This window comes from Thunnus thynnus, chromosome 16 (assembly GCF_963924715.1).
Source record: "Thunnus thynnus chromosome 16, fThuThy2.1, whole genome shotgun sequence".
NCBI classification, from domain to species: domain Eukaryota; kingdom Metazoa; phylum Chordata; class Actinopteri; order Scombriformes; family Scombridae; genus Thunnus; species Thunnus thynnus.
The window spans coordinates 19,113,050-19,132,801 of record NC_089532.1 but is presented as its reverse complement, the minus strand read 5'-3'; the positions used below and the strand labels follow the sequence as shown (position 1 = coordinate 19,132,801).

The 19,752-nt window shown below is 42.3% G+C and overlaps 2 protein-coding genes across 10 annotated transcripts in view; one reads left to right on the top strand and one right to left on the bottom strand.

The window, feature by feature from the left end:
- Window positions 1–15,899, bottom strand: part of LOC137200480 (formin-like) — a 54,793-nt gene extending 38,894 nt beyond the window's left edge. The window contains exons 1-4 of one of the 2 annotated variants that reach the window (XM_067615357.1): window positions 15,780–15,899; window positions 13,193–14,855; window positions 6,144–6,310; window positions 1,238–1,358 (exon numbers count right to left, since the gene is read on the bottom strand). In XM_067615357.1, the coding sequence (XP_067471458.1) occupies window positions 1,238–1,358; window positions 6,144–6,310; window positions 13,193–14,747 (1,843 nt within the window). In that variant the 5' untranslated portion in view covers window positions 14,748–14,855; window positions 15,780–15,899. Of the gene's footprint in view, window positions 1–1,237; window positions 1,359–1,530; window positions 4,360–6,143; window positions 6,311–13,192; window positions 14,856–15,779 lie in introns of those variants that run through there. The other variant, XM_067615355.1, reaches the window with a different exon arrangement.
- Window positions 15,900–18,585: 2,686 nt separating this feature from the next.
- The window catches only part of LOC137199880 (ryanodine receptor 3-like), a 113,834-nt gene continuing 112,667 nt past the window's right edge, over window positions 18,586–19,752 (top strand). For 6 of the 8 annotated variants that reach the window (XM_067614482.1, XM_067614480.1, XM_067614481.1 and 3 more), the window contains exon 1: window positions 18,586–18,852. In XM_067614482.1, the coding sequence (XP_067470583.1) occupies window positions 18,805–18,852 (48 nt within the window). In that variant the 5' untranslated portion in view covers window positions 18,586–18,804. The remainder of the gene's footprint in view (window positions 18,853–19,752) is intronic. The other 2 variants (XM_067614478.1, XM_067614474.1) reach the window with 1 other exon arrangement.

Below are 19,752 nucleotides of genomic sequence, written 5' to 3'. Positions count from 1 at the left end.
AATATGCTGATCTGTTGGCACTAATAACAGCAAGGCAGGGAAGTGAAAGAGGTCACCCACAACATAATTCACCTCATTTCCATATAGTTAAATTAGTATTTGTGTACATGTACAATTTCAGATGAAAATAGAAGCCAGAGTACAACTTAACTTGCACTTTCTCTTGTACTTTGTTAGTTCATAAAGCAAAGCATACATAGTAACATATTTTCACAGCAATTTTATGATGAACTCCAAGGCCTACCAAGTTACATACTGTACACCACAATGTGATTGTCTCCATAAAGATGTCTGTCATCTGCTGTCAATCTTTCATTTTCATTAATTTGAGGATTTGACTGGACACATTATTATGTTTTTTGAGTTGTCATTCCTATTACGAACTAGGATTAAAAAGGAGTAAATGGGAGTGATACCATACTGTAGTAATGATTAATCTGAGACAAGTGTTGGTTTATCTACATAGCTCACAGTCTGGACTTTTGCTCTGTTTTTCAGATTCCACATGCTCTTCTCTTAGACAACAGCAATGTCCAATCCTGAGCGCAAATCACCAGAATAATCCACACTTGCTTGTCTTAATCTATTTTCAGGGATGAAGCTACACCACAGACAACATCCAACAGCTGTTGCACTACTCTTATAATGCACTGTACGCTTTTAGTAAACACAATTTCACTGAACCCAGATCATGAAAGGAAAGCTTTTTACTTAGTAATTCAATCAGCACAATGACAGCCATGTGTGCTTTTAACCTATTTGCGTCATTACACCTTTAGAGTACAAAATGGGTCAAAAATGGCGTGCTGCCGAGAGTCTTCTTGATTTCAATGAATATTTTTACCTCACTAACACCCACACATGATACACTGTGGTGCCACTAAACAGCAACCACACAAACAGCAGCATTAAGGCGCAGACACAGGCTCACTGTGTTCTTAAATGGATTTGAAGGATGTCTCTCACCCGGTTTCAGAGTAAAGTGTAAGTGCTAAAGGGTTTGATAGTGTTGGCTTTACTTTTGCTTCAAAGTTTAGAGTTGAGACTCATAGACAAACGCCCATACATTTGATACAAGATATCATTCTATGACATCTCCACTGGTCCTTACTAACAAAGCCAATCAGTGTGAGGTGTGTCAGTGTAAGCTTGACTGGCATGATCCTCTGTCAGCATTCCTGGGCATAGATGTAAATACAGGCAACAGTGTCTAAAGCTATGAGTTTGTAGTTCCTACCTGCTTCGGTGTACTTGAGCCCCACCTTCTCTTCCTCATCTTTTGCTTTGGGTGGGGGCCACACAGCTTGAAGACGCCCTGGAGTCCGGTCCTCACTGTCTGCTGGGGACGTGAGCTCTGTCTAAAGGGAGACAACAAATGCAACAACATGAACATATACTTCTGTGTTTGAGCAACAGTTTATTTCAAAATGCACTGTTTGTCTCAGGTCCTTGTAGTCAACACAACACAAATTTCCCCCCAAAGATATGTGGTGCAGTGATTTAAAATGATACAGGGGTGCAGTTACATACATCAACTTCTGTGAGAGTTTTGTGTTCCTTGCCGGGAGATTTGGAGGCTCTCTCGAAAATAGACCTCAGATTTTCCTTGTCGTTCTTGATTTTCTTTTTCACTGCCTCCAGATCCACATTTTCTGTTTTTTCCTTTTTGACATTTTTGGGGCCAAAGAAGTTCCTGAAGGTTTCATAGGCCAAGTCCGCAGTTTTCCTTATTTCAGGTGGCGATGTGGTGCTCTTTGCATCTGGAGTTTTCCCTCCCACATCCTCTTCTCCATTCTCAGACTCATTTAGTCTGTTGTGTTCAGGATTAGCCTCTTGCCCATCATCTGACTTTTTGGTCTCCTTGTGGTTGTCTAGGTTAAGGAGGTGACTGAGATGTCCCATTACGGTGCTTTTAGTGTCCGCGATGGGTTTAGGCTCCGCATGTTTTTTGGCTGGAGAAGCTGTCTTCTGCTCTGGGAAGAGCTTAGCCTTGTTTACCGTCTTCTTCAGGCTGAGCAGAGCCAAGTCAGCATCCTTCTCACTCTGCTTGATCTCTGACAGCGTCTCCCTCTCGTCCCCCGCCACTCCTTTCTTCAGCACCCGCAAACCACTGAAAAGAGCTGGCATCTGGAAGGAAGGGGTTGAAGAGAGCAACGTGCCCCTGGACGGGGACGACGTGGTGGAGGTAGAGGGAGTGGCAACAGATGTTGCTGGAGGTGGCGTATTTGTTTCTGGTGTCTTTGCAGCAGTTGCACGCTGTGAGACAGGGCTGCCACTTGGCTTGATGTCACCTGTGGACTCTTCGGGTGCAGACGACACCAACATGGGTTCCTTAAAATCTGAATTTGTCATACCAGCAGTGTCTGACTGCTCCTCTGGACTAGATTGGACTGAGACTTCAGAAGTCCTAGAGCTGAAAGGAACAGAGGAAGACACCTGGCTGGAGTGTATGTGCGCATGTGAATATGCCCTTTGTGTACTGTCTAAGTCATGCTGCTTTAATTTAAAGGCCACTGCAGCATTATGATCTGCAGCCTCTAAAGCCAGATGTCCAGAGATGATGGAGGGACCAGGCAGAGAACAATCTATGCCAGTATAATCGTTGCTTTCATCTATTCCCACATTTTCCCCACTATTCTCTCCTCCACCCAATGTTTCTACACCCTTAAACATGGTGTTGGGATTCTCATTGGGACTGGAGTCCTCTTCCTGTTTGGAAACCGATGAGACCAGAACTGTCTCAGAGTCAGTTCTGCTGACTCTGGGCTGGTCTGAGTATAGAATAGTTTCTATGCGAGATCTCTCCTTAAGTCTGTGTGTTCTAAACACAGGCACTTGGTACTCTGCCTCTGCCTCAGTACCATCTTTCAGCTCATCTCCATCACCATGGTCCATTGTATTATTGTCCTCCTCAGGTAGCTTGGGTCCCCCGCTCCTGCCTAGCTTCTCTGACAGGCTACTTCTGCTTCGGCCTGTCTCCTCCTCCTCAATTTCCGTGTCACTATACGTTTCCACCCTAGTGACCAGGACTAGATCTTGGTCAGCTGAGCCTCCAGGTGTTGCTTTAACTTGGTTGCCAGACTCCTTGCAAGTTTCCCATTTTTCACCACTCTCCTCACCCTGAAACACATCTTCCCTCCATTTGAGCTTGTTCTCACTGTTCATAGTTTGACCACCTTCAGCAAGAGGACTTTCTGACATGCCATCTGACATTTCCTTGAAAGACATCAGCACAGCCGGTTCCACGTCTGAGGAGGGAGATCTATCCCTTGTGAAGAGATTGCTGAAGACATTTAAGAGGGAACTTGTGGGCTGTCCATCGAAGCCATTACTTGAACTGTCCATTTTTATTCAAGATGTCACACCAACTGAAAGCAAAAGAGAGCCAAACCAAAACAGGTAGTAGCTCTAGCAAAGTGTCCATTGAAAATGTCACAAAAGGTTCATCTCCCCACCTCCAGTTATCCAAGCTGCTCCTGTTCCACTTCTACCGTTGGCTGAAAACAAAAGGCCTTTGTATGAACAAATCTCCCCAGCTCCTCTTACCTTCTCCAGGAGGGCACAAATTATAAAAATGCTATCGTACAATCCTGTTAAGTGAGTTAAGAGACACACAAACAGGTAACATATAGCAGACTTTCGTTCTATCACATAAGGACTACTACTGACTGTATATTATCCGTAGTTCACTTTAGTCTCAGATGTGCGAGCAAGATTCCCATGACGCTGCAAGATAAGTCAAGCTGTTCAGCGGCTGGAAACATGTCCTGCTGTAATCTCCCTGGGAGAGAACAGAGTTCACCTGCCTTTCACAAAGCATTTCCAACTATTCCAACAAGCGGAGCAGCATTGTCCATAATGGTGTGGGTTATTCTTCTTTATGTGCTGGTTTACAGTCTGGAGTCCATGACTGAGCCGTTCTTCAAGTTTGACTCTGTCTTCCTTTGCGTGTGTCTGTCTCAGTTTGCAGGAAACTCCTGTGAGCTGTTGTGTGAGGAAAAAAAAAAACCTCCAGGTTGGAAAAAAAATGCGTCTCGCTGGTCTACCCAGTCCGGGGACGCCTCCCTTCAGATCCCTCCCTTCCTGGGAGGGGACCTGTAGCACCCGGCACCACAGGTGTCTGATTACCTCTGCTCACTTCCGTAAAATGGCTGCCGAGGTAAAAGTGTAAACACGGAGGGGGAGTGAGTCTGTGGTCAGGTGGAGAGCTGTAGAGATCCAGTAACCCAACATTGCACCATTAAGCAGTGAACTACTGCAATACAGGGCTTAGTAGAGTGTGATTAGTGAGTGTGGCTATAGCCAGCTCTGGCTAACATTTAAAACCTTCTGTGATTAGCAGCTCATGAACACTCAGGCTGAACAGGACTGAATACAGTTGAGAAAATGTCATTTTGATTCACTTACCTTCATTATGAATGCCAACATACTATTGAACTAAAAATATAATAAATACTGTGCAATGAAGCAACAGAAGTTTGAATTTGAAGACACTGTTTCTATGGGGGTTCAAAAAGTTTACAAACTAACGTTAGCTACAGCTTACAAGCTAACAACAGGCAATACAATCTATGTGGGAAAGGGTAATACCTATATAGTTTAAATGACAAAATAAAAACAACAGAGAGAGTCATCCTCTGTGGTGTTACAACTATCTTTTCAGCTTAGCTCCTATGATTAAAATATGATCTAACCTTTGATAGATATTTGTAAAGATAACTTAAATGTCAGGAGCGTGCTTAAGAAAACAACATTCTTCAAACTGTGGTTGCCCTGAGCAACCTAAGGTCACCCTTCCTGAATGCCTTCCTTTAGACTGCCTCATTGAGCACAGACTAAGCAAGCTTTGTAAATGTTTCTAATCCAGTTTTTACAACAGTCCTAAATTAAACATTTTTAAATTAATCCTCTTGTGCTCATCATTCCATTTTATTTTAAGTATCAGTGATTGTTTTTTCCCTCATCTGAAGAAAGCCACACATAAGGTGGGGGCTTCTCATGAGGAATTAAGTTATGTAAGAGCAGTGGTATTTCATACACACACACAGTAAATCCCCTGAGAGGTTGCACTAGAAAGAAGCACCACTATACCACCACTGATAGACAAGACTGTGTACTAGACTGCGTACAATATCATCTCAAACAGGATTCCTTACAAGTTGCAGATGTAAAAACTGCAGATCTAAGAGACTGTCAAGTCACACCTACAGCATGGGATTGCGTTAGCACCATGCCCCTCCCTTTGTCAGATCAGTTGTTACAACACAATGAGAACTCATCATAGAGGTGTGTTTTTTTGATGCCATAAAAATGCATGAGAGCGACAATGAAAACATGCCAAAGCTAAATATTCAAGATGGCTGTCACTTTCACAACAATACAGACTGCCTAATTCTGTACAGCTTACCCTTTGTACTGGTATGTTAACTGATTATTCTCAAGCCAGTTATTGTGTCCTAAGGAAACAATGCATGATTACCTGCCTAAAACCACACCCTGGTAATCTGCCACAGGAATGAATGTGTCTGACACACAGCAAGCACAATGGAATCTGGAGCCTTGTAGAGATGGAAATATATTTTAAACATTACTCTATAGGATGGATAGGATGAATTACAAGTATAGTTAGGTAGTTGCTTTTTAATTGCACTACTTATTTGGATAAATATGGCCAGCAGCAAACAACTGGAAACAATTAATTGGTTTTTTAGACACATTTTTTATACTGGATTACCTAAATCACATGCCTAGTGGCAAATGAAATATGAAGTGTTGCTACCTTTGCTGTGTTGCAACAAAGATAGATCTTAATAGCCTACACAACAGAAAATAAGGTTACAAAATTGTCCAGAAAGGCTATAAGAGAACGTGAGATTTTCCTGTGTTTGCTCTGAACAAGAAAGGTTTGAATGGAATGATCTCAGTCAGTTCTGGCTTAGGACCCCAGTGTACAGATTAGAATCAATGACCCTTTAATCCACTTCTAAGAATTTATGATCAGGTGGTTAAATGCCCAAGTGGAGAGAAATCCTCATGAGTGCCCAAGGGAAAAAAAAGTGCCATGGTACACTGCTCTGGGTGTGAAAGTAGACATTACAGTTAATATTGGCCTGTGAGTGTTTGTGCTACTCATGGGCCCTCACCGTGCACTCCAGCTTGGGATAGTAGGGTGTGTCCCCGATGATGTCATCCTCTGGAGGTGTGATGCGTAGAAAATCCAGGTGATCAGGGCGGGGGACACGGGAAACGGGCTCCTGAGGGTCATCACCGTCCAGCATCCAAATATCATCCTGACGCAAGAGGGAATCCTCTACAGAAACACACAAACAAACACAGGCAACCAAAGCGTAATTAACGTTCTATGTTGTGCAAGGAATCATAGCATTGAATAATTACAAAAACACCAAACATAACAGCATGATCGGTGATTATGTGTGACCATCCTAAATAAGCGGCACTGACTGAGGCAAGTTGTGTTCCTGTGTAACCTGCGTGGGTAATAAAAGCGGAATGAGGTAGAAAGCAGGCATCAGAGTCTTTTAGCATCAAACAGGCAGCAGGAGAGAGTCCTGTTTTGCTGCAGGCTTGAGGGCACACACAGCTATTTTTATCTGCACTTAGCCAGCCTCGTTCCCATCATCAACATCAGCAGCAAGCCCCGCTGATCCAATAAGGACATGCAGCTGCATGGTACTGATCTCAAAAACAAATACCACTATCTAATATTGATTTGCATTCATGACATATTCACTGTAACAGAACTACAGAATGGCATTGCTCAGTACTACCACTGTACTACAAGAGTCATCTGCAGATAGGTGTGGGTGAGTTGTTTTACTGTATGCTCAGTCATCCACAGGCCCAGAAAAGGTGGAAATATAAGACTTCACCTTAATTAAGATTGGGAGAGACTGCCCTCTCCTGACCAGGCAGTCACCTACACTGCAATTTAGAAAACAAAGCTCATACAGGATATTCAAAATTCAAATGTATTTGCTGCAGTACACTGGGGATCCATTCTGTGCATTTCAGAGTGCCTGGCCTTTTATTTTTACAGCTCAGTGACACATTGCAGACATAGCCTGAACTTGCAGAACCTTCCGTATGTGTTATGACCTGAACAAGTCACATGGTATTAACTTCAGGAGCCAGGCCAGTCCTCAGAGTGCCAACACATGAGCTATTTCTCATGCGTACAGAAACCCATTTCCTCTATAGCATGCCTTGATACATGCATTCACTTACTCGAGAGAGTCAGCCATGCAAGAAAAAGGGAGGAAAAGTACAAGTTACGAGATATAGGGCAGGGAAAGTGAGGTGATAGAATAAAGAGGAGAGAAAGGAGGTGGAGAGAGAGGGAAGAACACACTGGGAGTGAGAGGGGGAAGGGTAAAGATCTTGAGGCTTGGTGACCTCAGTTTCCTCCTGGTGTAAGACAACACCTTGGCCTGTTTTTTTCAGTATTATGAGGTGGAGACTGAGAAATGCAAATCACATCCTGTTCAATAAACCCCTAAAATACCACATAAATTCACTTTGTAATGGATATCCTTGAACAAGGCACACAGTATTACTGTATTGTTGCCTGGCAGTCACTTCTAAAGGAAGTCCATTTGAATAGATCCCGAGAGTCTGAGTATCAGCTAAACGCTTTAAATTCAGTTATGAGAGCCCACACATGCATAACTAACTGGGGGGTTTCACTGAAAAATGGAAGCATTGAAATTCAGCTTCAGTATTCAGCACAATCAGTCATTATAAGACAGCAGCAATGCCTGCAGTCCCTCCAGTTATCTGGGACTTGGATAGCAGAAAAAAAGTAGGATTAGATTAATAACTTTTCATTATGATAATGCTGCGCTGCATGGTCCCACAGTGGGAACTGCTGACTGTAGGCTGGGCCAGTTCCAAATGCAGCGTTAAGCTCACTCCAGGCCAAGGAAAGTACTGATCAGTGCCTCACAATGGCTGGCTCATTTGAAAGCAGGTGGAAAGACTGCGTAATACTGTCGTTCCACAAACTATCAAATATATTAAATAAACAATAAACAAAGAGCACCTATTGAGATGTGTTTGCTGTGGTCCTTCATCCTTCAAAAAACATGACTATTTATGGTTTAACAACTTGCGTGTGTGTACCTGCATATAGCCAGTCAGTTAGTTAATTAAATATGTATAAAGTGGCCCACAGTGCCACCATCTGGACAGGGAGAGGAAAGAGCACATCTGCATCCCGGTAAAGTCAAACACACTGCAGTGGAGCTCTGATGTCACTGCTGTATGCTAGAAATAAGACATGGTGAAGAAACGCACAACACTGCAATGTAATAACTGTAAACAGATATGGACAAGCGACTCTAAAGATGCATTAGGTAATGAACAAACTGAATCTATTGATTTAGCAGTAGATTTATTACTCTCAAACACACACATGTACACAGTGAACTTCATTACACTGACCCAGTGGAAAATTGTGCGCTTATTGCCGTTTAATCTCCCTCCCTGCTGACCTAAAAGCTGAGACAGAATTACAGTGTCCATAACAGAGGGAACACAGGGTGCAGATGGGATTGTGTTTGTCTTTCAGGTGACATGCAGTTTATTTTGACAGTAAAGCACTGATAACTGGATCATACCAACCCAGGACAACATCAGTCCAACAGATATTGTTTATACACATATGATACACTGCCCTTTAACAAAGTCAGTGTACTTTAATCGAGACTTCTGTATTTCAGACATGTAAAACACATACTGTGCAGGTGTTTCCTCAATGCAAACCTGCAAGTGTTGACTGACAGTGCAGTAATTTAACAGTGAAAATCACAGTGTGTGAGTGAGCAGCTGACAGGCATTGTGGGTGTTCCTGTGGTACTGAAAGCATTATCATTTTAACAAAAAAAGTATCTGTGTTTGGTGCGGCGCAGGGACCATCTAATGTCAGATCCTGACAGGTGGGTGTTGTCAATGGTGATGGATTAATCCACCTGCCACTATGGCTGGTCATCACTCATCCAGTGGTCAGGGAAAGCTTTGCTGAGGCCGTATTGAACACTCTAAAGCAGACATAAAACCTTTAAAAGCAAAGTTCTTCTTCTAACCCTTAAAGGCGCTGACTGTCTTGCTCAGTTAACAAGCAGCAATTAGCGAACTTGATCATTTCTTTATTATCAAGGGACTACTGCAGGCCAGAAATATTTATATCCATATCTATAAATAATTACCAAGCACTACTCTACCTCCTCCCACAGTGCAGTCTCTCATTCTTATTAAAGACATTGAAACAGCTTTTCCCGGTGTGCCCTATTTTATCTACTAAAATCTATAACCTCATCATTCAAAGTAAAATAACCGGGCCATGTGGCACAGTGAGAGCATCTGGCAGCCTCCAACCCCCCTCCATCACTTTTAGCCAGGAAGGAGGATCATAGACTTTTGTATAAATCATGAAAAATGCAGGACTTAAATAAATCACCCAGCTTCTTTTGCGCCTGTCATGGCTGTTTTTCCATGCAGGCTTATTGGCTGTGCATGGCTGTCAAGCTGGCTGATTGACTGACTGGTTTGGCTGTCGGTACTAAGATCAATGCAAGGCTAGCTACAAGTGAAAACTCAGAGAAAATGCTGCGGTACCCTGAGGACCAAAGCAGAAATGTAGCATGACATGATGCTCACAGAATCATCATTACTCATTTGAAATGCAGTTCTGGAGGCTGATGAGATATTCAGAGTTGAGCAAGACGGAAGAAAGCTTTCATTGGGTCTGGCAAGCCACTGACTGGGGGAATTTGTAAATTTGGGTAACTTTGCTTCAGTTCACCGGTGTGTGTACATTTAAATAGTGGAGAAGCCATATAAAGCTGCTCATACTGAAAACTCCTAACAGCATGAGATTGAACATAGCCAACATTTGCCTGGCGCCGGTGTAGCAGAGTCATTTATTAAAGAAAACAGGTTATTCTTTATAAGAGACAGACCTTTGTGACCTGTTTCTCTGCATGTAGTATGCAGTTCAGAGCAATAGTGTGAGACAGTCTGAGAGAGAGGAAGCTCTCTTAGCCTGTTTTGGCAGAATCCACTTCATTATCTGGATAGAGTCGGCCCTTGTTCTCACTGGGAGGAACAATGTTGCATGGCAGCACACTTTCTGTTGAATGACAGCTAGCAGAGAGAGCAGGGTGAAGTACTCTTGCTCTGCACTGATCAGTTTCATATGACCTTGCTGGAACGTATTGGGTAATCTGATTATGGTATTGCCTGCCATATGTCAGACAATAAAACAAGTAAGGCATTAAAGAGAGAAAGAAAGAGAGAGGGAGAGACAGAGAGAGAGAGAGAGAGAGAGAGAGAGAGAGATTGTTTTAAAAGCCATTATAATCAATAATTTTATAGTAGCAATGCAATGGATGTCAAGTTATTACGTGTAATGTGATAGAGTTTGCTTGTGGTGAGAGTCCACGGATATTCGTGATTCCTGACTCTGCAGTTCCTCTCAGCTTTATCGTCTTTCAGCTCATCCTTTTGTTTTTCTGGGCCCACAACTTTCATCATTTGCTGCCACAGTAAACTGTAAGCTACCTGCCAGCATCAAGCAGCAGAAAGACAAGTTAGCGGCTATCTGATGAACAAAGTGAAGCATTTGGCAGCTAAACAGCCAAGTATTTTCCTCATGAGTAAGCAGAGACCAAAAGCAGAGCTAAAAAGAGAGTGAATATTGGACTTTCAATGAATGCTAATGTTGCTCCGTATCTGCTAGATGTGTAAATAGGGAACTGTTTGCTATTTCCACTTAAAAGGTGATAATATGTCAGGTTGTTTGAGTTGACTGTCCTTATCAAAAACCTAATAAGTACACGAGAAACATAAAGAAAAACTAACAGGCATACATAGATATTGTGTAAACACATAATATACACACCAAAGTGGATGCATAAAATATTCTGTTACACAGACTGCAGTGCAGAGGCATTAACATATGAAGTAAAAAACAGAATTTGTTACGAAATTACCACTCCTGTCTGCATAATCACACTCATTAATAAGCACCAAGCCTCGATACCAGAGTAGAGATTAGAGAGGCTGAATCATAATTAGTTCGACATTGACAAACCGTGAAGGGCCAGCTTCACACTGACCCACTTAGGCCTTTTGGCTGGACCGTCTGATGTTCATTTATCTGTGTTAGCATTTGAAGTGTATTCACTTATCAAGCAACACAAAATCGATCTAGTAAACAGCTAAGATGCAGCAAAATCGACACAGTGAGATTTTGCTTCAGACTGAAGATTCAAGCTTTCACTGAGATGGCTGCACAGCATGTGTGTAGCATGATGTAGGCAATTACATTCATGAATATTGCTCATTGAGACTTATTTACTGATGATTTATGAGTTGTAACAGCACATAGTCATATCTGATGAGGGATAATGAAATTTACCCAATCTCCCTCTCAAGAAGAAAAACAGAAAGCTCATGATACATTTGAAGGCAAATGTCAATTTTGGCATTTGAAAGTATAGCGAAGAGACAAAAAAAAATCCCAAAAAGGTGGTGTTTAATGCCAGACAATGTGGATTATGCGTGTACATGTAGATGTTAATGTGTGTCATCTGAGTGTGTGGTAACTCTATGCATGCCTAGGTATGTGAGGACACAGGGACAGTGTCATTTCAGTGGGAATTGATCCAAATCATCACCACGAGTAAAGCTGGGTTATTTATACCCTAGCCACCAGATAGCTTAGTTCCGCGCAGCTCAGTTCAATCCTCCTCCGGCCATTGATGAACTGAGCACTGTTGGTTGTATTGGTTTAGCTAGGACTGGTCTATAATATAACAACCCAAATAATCAGGATGCAGTAACATTCTTAAAATAACTTTCTCCAAGGATATAAAAAGTCCAACCATTATCCACAGTCTATTAGTAAATCACATAATTCATGGAAGGCCATCTGTTTGCTGCTGTAGATTCAAGCAAAGATTGTGTTACACTGTCTAAAAGGGATGATTAACCATGTTACCGAGGTACTTAATGCAATAATGTTAAGGCCTCTTCGAAGTATCAGACTGCAACAGCTTGGATTATACAGTTTGTAGTGACTTCAGTAAACATGTATAAACTTTAATCCAACACAGACACCTCCTTATTGATCAAGAGGCATGAGGTCACCGAATGGCATGACCACATAGAGGATGCTAAAATACAAACTGGTATGAGATGAAGCTTAAGCGTTAAGGCGACCAAAGGCCGGTGATGACCACACACTGACAAACCCTGAACTAAGCTTGTGACATCATTATAGCTTTGCAAATATCGTGTATGTTTTGAGTGTTTAAATCCATTTGTTTTGTCATTGTAAGCACAAAATACAATAGGCCAGCTTATGAAAATAGGCCTGTTGAATTGGACGCTCTGCAAATAAGGAAATTCTAATCCTTTTTTCTGTAACCCTTGTGCCCGCTGGGTTCCTGATCCTTTGTCAGTTTCTTGTGAACTGGGTAGGATGTGTGTTTAGGGGGAGGGACAGCACATCCTTCAGAGTCCAAATTGGCAATGCTTCAGTTAACACCATGCTCACGAGAACTCTAGTCAGGTCGAACTTGATGTCAACTTTGAGCCTTTGATCTGGGACACTCCCACTAATCTTTGGCTTCACTGTGGCACAGAAGGAGTTAAAATGGATCATCAGCCAAACTATTCTCAGGCCCTGCTTGGCCTTTGTATGACTCTGTTGGGTAGTTTTTAATTTGTGGTCACATGTCAAAGCCGAGACCGGAACACAGCAGACAAAAACTAACTGGACTAACAGAGGCAGTTCGGAAAGTAATGTCTATCTTCTGGTTGAAGTGGTTTATTTTGTGGGAAAAATAAAGTTAACAGCTAGAGTGACAAAGTAAAACTCCCTGTGTGGAAAATGTTTGCCAGTTACAATGCTGCAGAGTAATTGCTGGAGTATTTCAGCAACAACCTCAGACATTGGGTATGACACACACACTCTCGCTTTCAAGGCATCTTCTCTTGTTCTGCTCTTTGAAATCCAGCATCAGCAATGTCAGATGAAGGGTACATTCTGACAAAGAGTAATGTTACTAAGATGATAAAATCACCAGTGTCAACAATAACATCAAGGCAGGGAGTTTTAACACGAATCCCTGTGTTCAAAGTAGGACCAGTGTGATTTCTAATAACTTACCTGTTGTTGTGGAGTTGCTGGACGAATTCCACTTGGAGTTGCTCGGCCGCCTGCTGAGGTTCAGATCCAGACGCGTGACAGCCCGCTTGTTGCCATTCTTGTCGTTGACCTCAGTGAAGAGTTTGGGCTCGTCTGTGTTACTGGAGCTGTCTCTGTCATGGTCCACATCCTTGTCTGACAGCAATACAATGCGGTGGTTGAGGTGTGGGCTTACTTGCTTGGAGGACAGAGGGGACAGGACTGGGGACATGCTCTGGAGGCTGTTTGAGGCAGGGAAGGATGTGTTGAACACCCCAGCGAGAGAAGGTGAAGTGGGGCTCTTTGTGTGAGGTTTGGCTGAGGGGAAAGGTTCAGTGGTATGGGATAGGGGTAACCGTAGCCCTTCAGAGAGCTTGTTACCTGTCTTTTCTCTACTGACTCCCAGCAGGTGGTCTCTGTTTGGTCCTCTCGTCCCCGGGTATGACTTGGCGGGCCCTTCCCTGTCTTGGCTTGTATGGCTGACATGTTGCACTCTCCCTTCCACATCCTGAACTTTAGCCACTACCCGGATCCCCGTATTCCTCTGGTTGATTTCGCCATACAGCTGCTGGGCGGACTTGACTGTTGACTTATTCTCTGCTGAAGTCTCAACCAAGGAATCAAATCTCTTAAGTGGTCGAAGGTTGCTCCCACTTTCCCTTCGGCTCAGACCTTCCATCAGGCTGCAAAAAGACGACTCAAAGCCCAGCTCACTGTCATACTCTGAGAAGTCGTTACAAAAATCCATGTCAGAGTCAAATGTCCGGTTGTCCTCCATGAAGTCCCAGCCCTCAGGGGCAATCTGGAAGGGTTCCTCCATGGGCAGTATGGGGTTACTGACTGCACTAACGTAAGAGCCCGTCACTGGGCTGTCAGAGACATGGACAGAGGCTGAGGTACTCGGGATCTGCTCCACTACTGAGATTGAAGATATGGACACGCTATTCTGGGCAGGAAGCTCACAAGATGACGTTCTACTCATAACTTTCTTCTTCATCTGACTGTGTAGGAAATCCTCAGCACTCTCAAGCTTCTTGCCTCCCAACTTCTTCAGCTTTCTGCTCTTAGATGTAACTCTCTTATGCTCTGGGGACACTGTGAGGGAGTAGTTGCTGCTGCTGAGAACCTGACCTCCAGGCTGAACATCCTGACCCTCTACATAATCCTGGATTTTCCCATCCTGGTTACCCATCTTGACTTTGCTGGTACAATCCCTGCACAACGAGAAGAGATCCGCCAGCAACTGGTGGTGCTCTGCTGCCAGCCAGCAGAGCTCTGCAACAGCTTTCTTTGTTGCCTGCTGGGAGCTGAAGAGTTCGCCTGAGGAGTCAGAAGACTGGCCTCTTTGTTCGGACACTGAGAGATCCTCCTTTCCCCAGTCATGGTCATTACAGGCCTGTTCTGAGTGAGGGGCGCGGCTCTTGTACTTGAAGCTCGGGGCCCGCCTCTTGGGGAAATACAGGCTGATGTTACTTAGCTCACGGATGGGTGCATACAGAAGCAAAACTGTGTGTGTGCCCTCCATGATGGGTGCCATGTTAATCACCCAAGCACTCTGAGTAAGTGGTCAGTTCCCAGACGGAGTGACCGGGCTCGGACTGCAGAGGTCGATCTCTGGCTCTTCATCACCTGGCCTGTCCAGATGCTGTCAAAGAGAAAGTAGCACACAGCTATAAATCTGACTGTGCAGACACAACATACGTCTGGAAAAACATGTTAGCCCTGCTAGTGCCATTTTGAAGTCCAAATGCCGGACAGTTTTATAATCTATGTTGAGCTTTCAGCTTAAAATAAAACACAATATTTAAATTTTCAAGATACAAAAGATACTTTGTGACATCTGTGGCACTACAAATTATTTGAAAGCCAATGCAGAGCTAGTTTGACAGCATAAAAAAACTGCTCCTTTCAAAAGAGTGGTACCATATCTCATTGTAAAACCCGTTTGTTAATTAACTGAATGAAATCCAACACTGCAGAGATTAAACTACTAGATTCTATTTTAGTATTTTAGAACATGTCTTCCTAACCTTTTTGATCTCCATCTTCCTCTTACTGTATGAGGAGACGTAACATTTCCAAATCGCATTTCATCAACATTTCACAAGCTGCCGCATAAAATCACACAAGGTGACGACACATGCAGTGCCCCATGTTAGGCTGCCATTAGAGATGTTTACAAGCAAAACAATGCACGTTTTCCTCACTTGTGCTTCAAATGCTTACTTCAGCATTTCGCAATATCTCCCAACTGTTTACATCATAATATAATCCCGTGGGCTACTGTCACCTTGCAACCAGAGTGCATTGCTCTGTGCTGAAATGGCAGCATAATTAGACTGCCCTTCCGGCGTTCGGGCTGCTGCACGCAAACTTAAAACTGAAATTAAGATATATTCCAACTAAATTTATTCTAAATTATATCTTGATACATTAAAAGCCCGTATCGCCACAAATGAGCTTCAGTTTGAAGTGCTATATGCAATTAGAAGCTGAAAGTGCGCTGCAGTCAACTGCACCTGCAGCACGTAAAAGCAGCGCAGTTTGTAAGAGATAAAGAGTTACTTACCCGGTTAACTTGCACGGAAAATATTTCTTCACATCTCTACTGCAGCCAGCCAGTGCTCACCGCTGCCTCACTGGGCTTCTCCGACTAGAATGACGGGAGTTTGGTCCAATGATAAAACTCAGCGCTGGCTTCCTGCTCTGTGATTGGTTTCTTATCATTTATCCAACTCCCACATTTTGAGTCAGTGCAGCTGCAGCTTGCAGGTAGGCCATGTGATGGGTTTCAGAATGTGTATCGATCTAAGAGGGAGGCTGCAGTTAATTTACTTAAACAGTCGTAGCAGTTTCCAGTATTTCCCAGGCTAACCTTAAGATGCACACGCAGAAAGATAAATGTATAGAGAGGTAATGCACCAGTTATTTGGTGGCCCGAGGTGACGTTATTCTGCACCAAACAGAGACACCTAGTGACTAACGTGTGCATCAGTCGTTATATTATCTGTCCCAATTTATGACAGGCTTCTCTTGTTTTATTTCCACCATAGAGGTTGTTTGCAGTCCAGTTATGTTTATATTTTAGAGTGCAGGATCTCAAAAAGTACCTAAGAAGTGTCTATAAGAAGTTACTTTGTGAACTATTAGAATTGAATGTTTGCTTATTTACAGTACACATTGTAAGTAAGTAAAGTTTATTTGTATAGCGCTTTTCATAGACATTAGTCACAAAGTGCTTTACAATAATACAACATACGAAAAAGAAAGAAATCATAGCAGATGAAGAGACCACCCAAGTCATGCGATTAAAAAGTGCAAAATTGAAAACCAAAATACACAATGAAAAAAACAACAACACAATACACAATGAAAATACACAAAAAAACCACAAACACACACACACACACACACACACACACACACATATATATATATATATATACATACATAGATATCTATATACACCATGTAAAAAAAAGGAGAACATCTATACATATATACATACATATATGCATATATACATGTATGATTGGGATTTCAATCAAGTTTGGTCAAAAGTTAGGCTTTGAAATTAGAAATTTAGAGTTTAAGAAATTATAACACTTAAATTTACATCTGGCTATCCTGGTAGACATCACTTGTTAATGATAAAATCCAAATAGTAGAGATACACCTAAATTGACTATTTAAGTAGTTCTGCAATCCAAAACAGTTCATGTTGGTATGATGCAGCTCTCACAAACCTTACTTTTACCTTACTAGCTTGTGTAATCACTTTTATAAGGTGATGAAATGTTATGGGTGAATTTTACAGGGGGTACAGAAATATCAATATCATTAACCTGCTTGTTTCAACAGAGCAGCTGTTTATCAGGCTGTAAAGTAAGTAAAGGAGAGGTGGGAGATAATTGAACTCAAAACAACTGTGGCTGGAGTGAAGAGGAGAAGGGAAGTATCAAGTGCTAAAAAAGAGACAACATGAAAAAAGTAAAAAGGTGGGGAGGAGGAAAGGGGGGAAGGGAGGGAAGAAGGAGACATATGAGTGGAACAGGTTTGTAGATCACAGCATTGACGCTAGAGGGCAGCATCGCATCTTGAAAAGGGGCCCCACATGTTTACTGTTTTGTGGATATCAGTAGGTTTCATTACACTCTGGCTGTGGGTCAAATGTGGCCCAACTTTGGATAACCAAAGGTCATACTCATCAGTGTTACCATACTCTTCCCACAGAACAAAAGACCTTGCATGGCATACATTAATTTTTTACCGAGTTTAATCTCATTTAATACATAATTTAGTGATGATTCATCCAATAAAATGTTTTAAATAATTAAATACATTTACAATAAAAATGTCGCTTTTGCAGGCTAGAATGTGTTCTTCATCTTCTTTATGGGCTCTGTTCACAGTGAACACAGAGTGAGTTTACTCAGCTTTTTATATCCCGTCTTTATTGACATTTGCACACATAATATAATAGCATATATTAGGGATGGGCAATATGGACAAAATCAAATATCACAATGTTTTTGACCAAATATTGCGACAATATTGTAGGGATGACTACTGGTGCTTTCACAAAATATTTACACAATGAGGTTTTTGATAATTAATCATCAGTAATATGGATATAATGACTCAGGGGGTAAATGCAAATAATAGAACAGCTAGAACAGTCTGGTAAATTCAGAAAATTACATCACTTTACTGTAATGCAGCCTTTAAAACCAGGAAAAGACCACTTATGCCATGTCACGATATTACAATATCAAAAATCTAAGGCAATATTGAGTCTCATATCACAATATTGATATAATATTGATATATTGCCCAGCCTTATACATACATTAAGATATATCATTTTTTATAACATGTGTACAGATTACATTTTAGGGTAAAATAAATATTTTAGGAAAATACTGTTTCTTTTACATGCCTGCTTTTTTAACAGTGGTAGTAATACATTCTCTATCCAGAAAGAGGACCAAGTTAAGCCCCGCACTGATTGTCAAAAAAACCCCAAAAAACCTATTTTAGTTTCAACAGCCTGGGAAACTGATTATTACATTGTATTGAAGCAGAAGCATGGCTGAGCTGCGGGGTGCTGACCATGGTGCTGATCTGGACCAACACTGGAAACCGCAGCTACCATTATACCTTGCTCTCTGATTTCCTTCCACACATTACGTTCTCTGACAATAGGACGAGAAAACCAAAAACAACGAGGTACCCATTAGATAGCGGTTATTTCACTCAAATTAACACAATGATGTTTGAATTTTCGCGCTTTCTCGCTTGTATTAATAAGGTCTGCCGGTGACGTCGAAGATAAAGCCCCCGCTGCTGTATCTTGGATACACGACTTGGCTTCTCCCTGTTTCCCCGCCACACCGTCCCCAGTTGCTCCAGCCCACCGATGCTGACACGCACTCCTCCTCCGGGCGGTGAGCGCGGCTTGAGCACAGCGGCTTGAGTGACACATGCTGCGGTAGTCTCCCCGCTGTATGGCCGTGGATTAGCTATATGCTAATATCGATAGGAGAGAGGAGCCAGCGGAGGCTTCCCGAGTCTGAACAGGCTCCTTTGCAGCCATGGCTGAAGGTGGAGAAGGAGAGGATGAAATCCAGTTCCTCAGAACTGTAAGTACATTTCCTGCCGCTTGTACTTAAAGCGCTGCGCCGGCAGCTGTGGAAAAATGTGTAGCTCTCTTTTTCATGGTACCTTGCGAGTGGGATTATTTGTCGATTGCCAATTGTTGGCTATATTGACAGATGTTTTTTGATCCCATAACCTTTGATAACCCTCTATGGCTTGTTGCAGATCTTAGAGGCGGTGTTAGTGCCCTATTGTTTTGCGCATCGCTCACTGAGAGCTATTGTCTTTTCTGCAGTCTCCGTATCAAGAAGTTGACAGCACTATTTCCTTTGCCATGTAAAACTTACCTATGAACCTTGCTGCACCATTGTAGCCGTAAATGGTCTACAATTTGACAGAGGTCGACTGTGTGAAAAACACTGTGATGTTGGTCTTGAACGGACTTGCAGAGTCAAAAGGCTTGTTCTTTTAGCATCACTTAAATCTCCTTTAGGAAAAAGGGAGTTTTGAACCAATGTGCATGCTGTATCCTACTGTATAATATATTCTAACGTGGTAGCCTGGCAGTGTATGCAGTAGCTCCAGGGTTCCTGTGCAGCAGCAAAGGTCTATGCAAATGAACTGAGGACAATATTTTGTGATAAATACATTATTGTTGCACCCAGGCCAAAATACTTATGATGTTTTAGCCAATTTAGACAGACTGTATGCTCATAAAAACATGTAATTTAGTAGTAAATAGGCTGTAGACTAATTGCTCTTCTTTTCTTCGGTGCTGAACTACAGTAAAAATGTATTTCCTTAGTTGAAGGTGAGTGTTGAAGCTTGGAAATACCTGGCAGTGCTTGAGGAGAGACGGATACTTTCCGCTGTTGACAAAATATAGATGATGACATGATGTGCTCACTTACGGTAAAATGCACAGAGAGGCATGTCATGTCTGA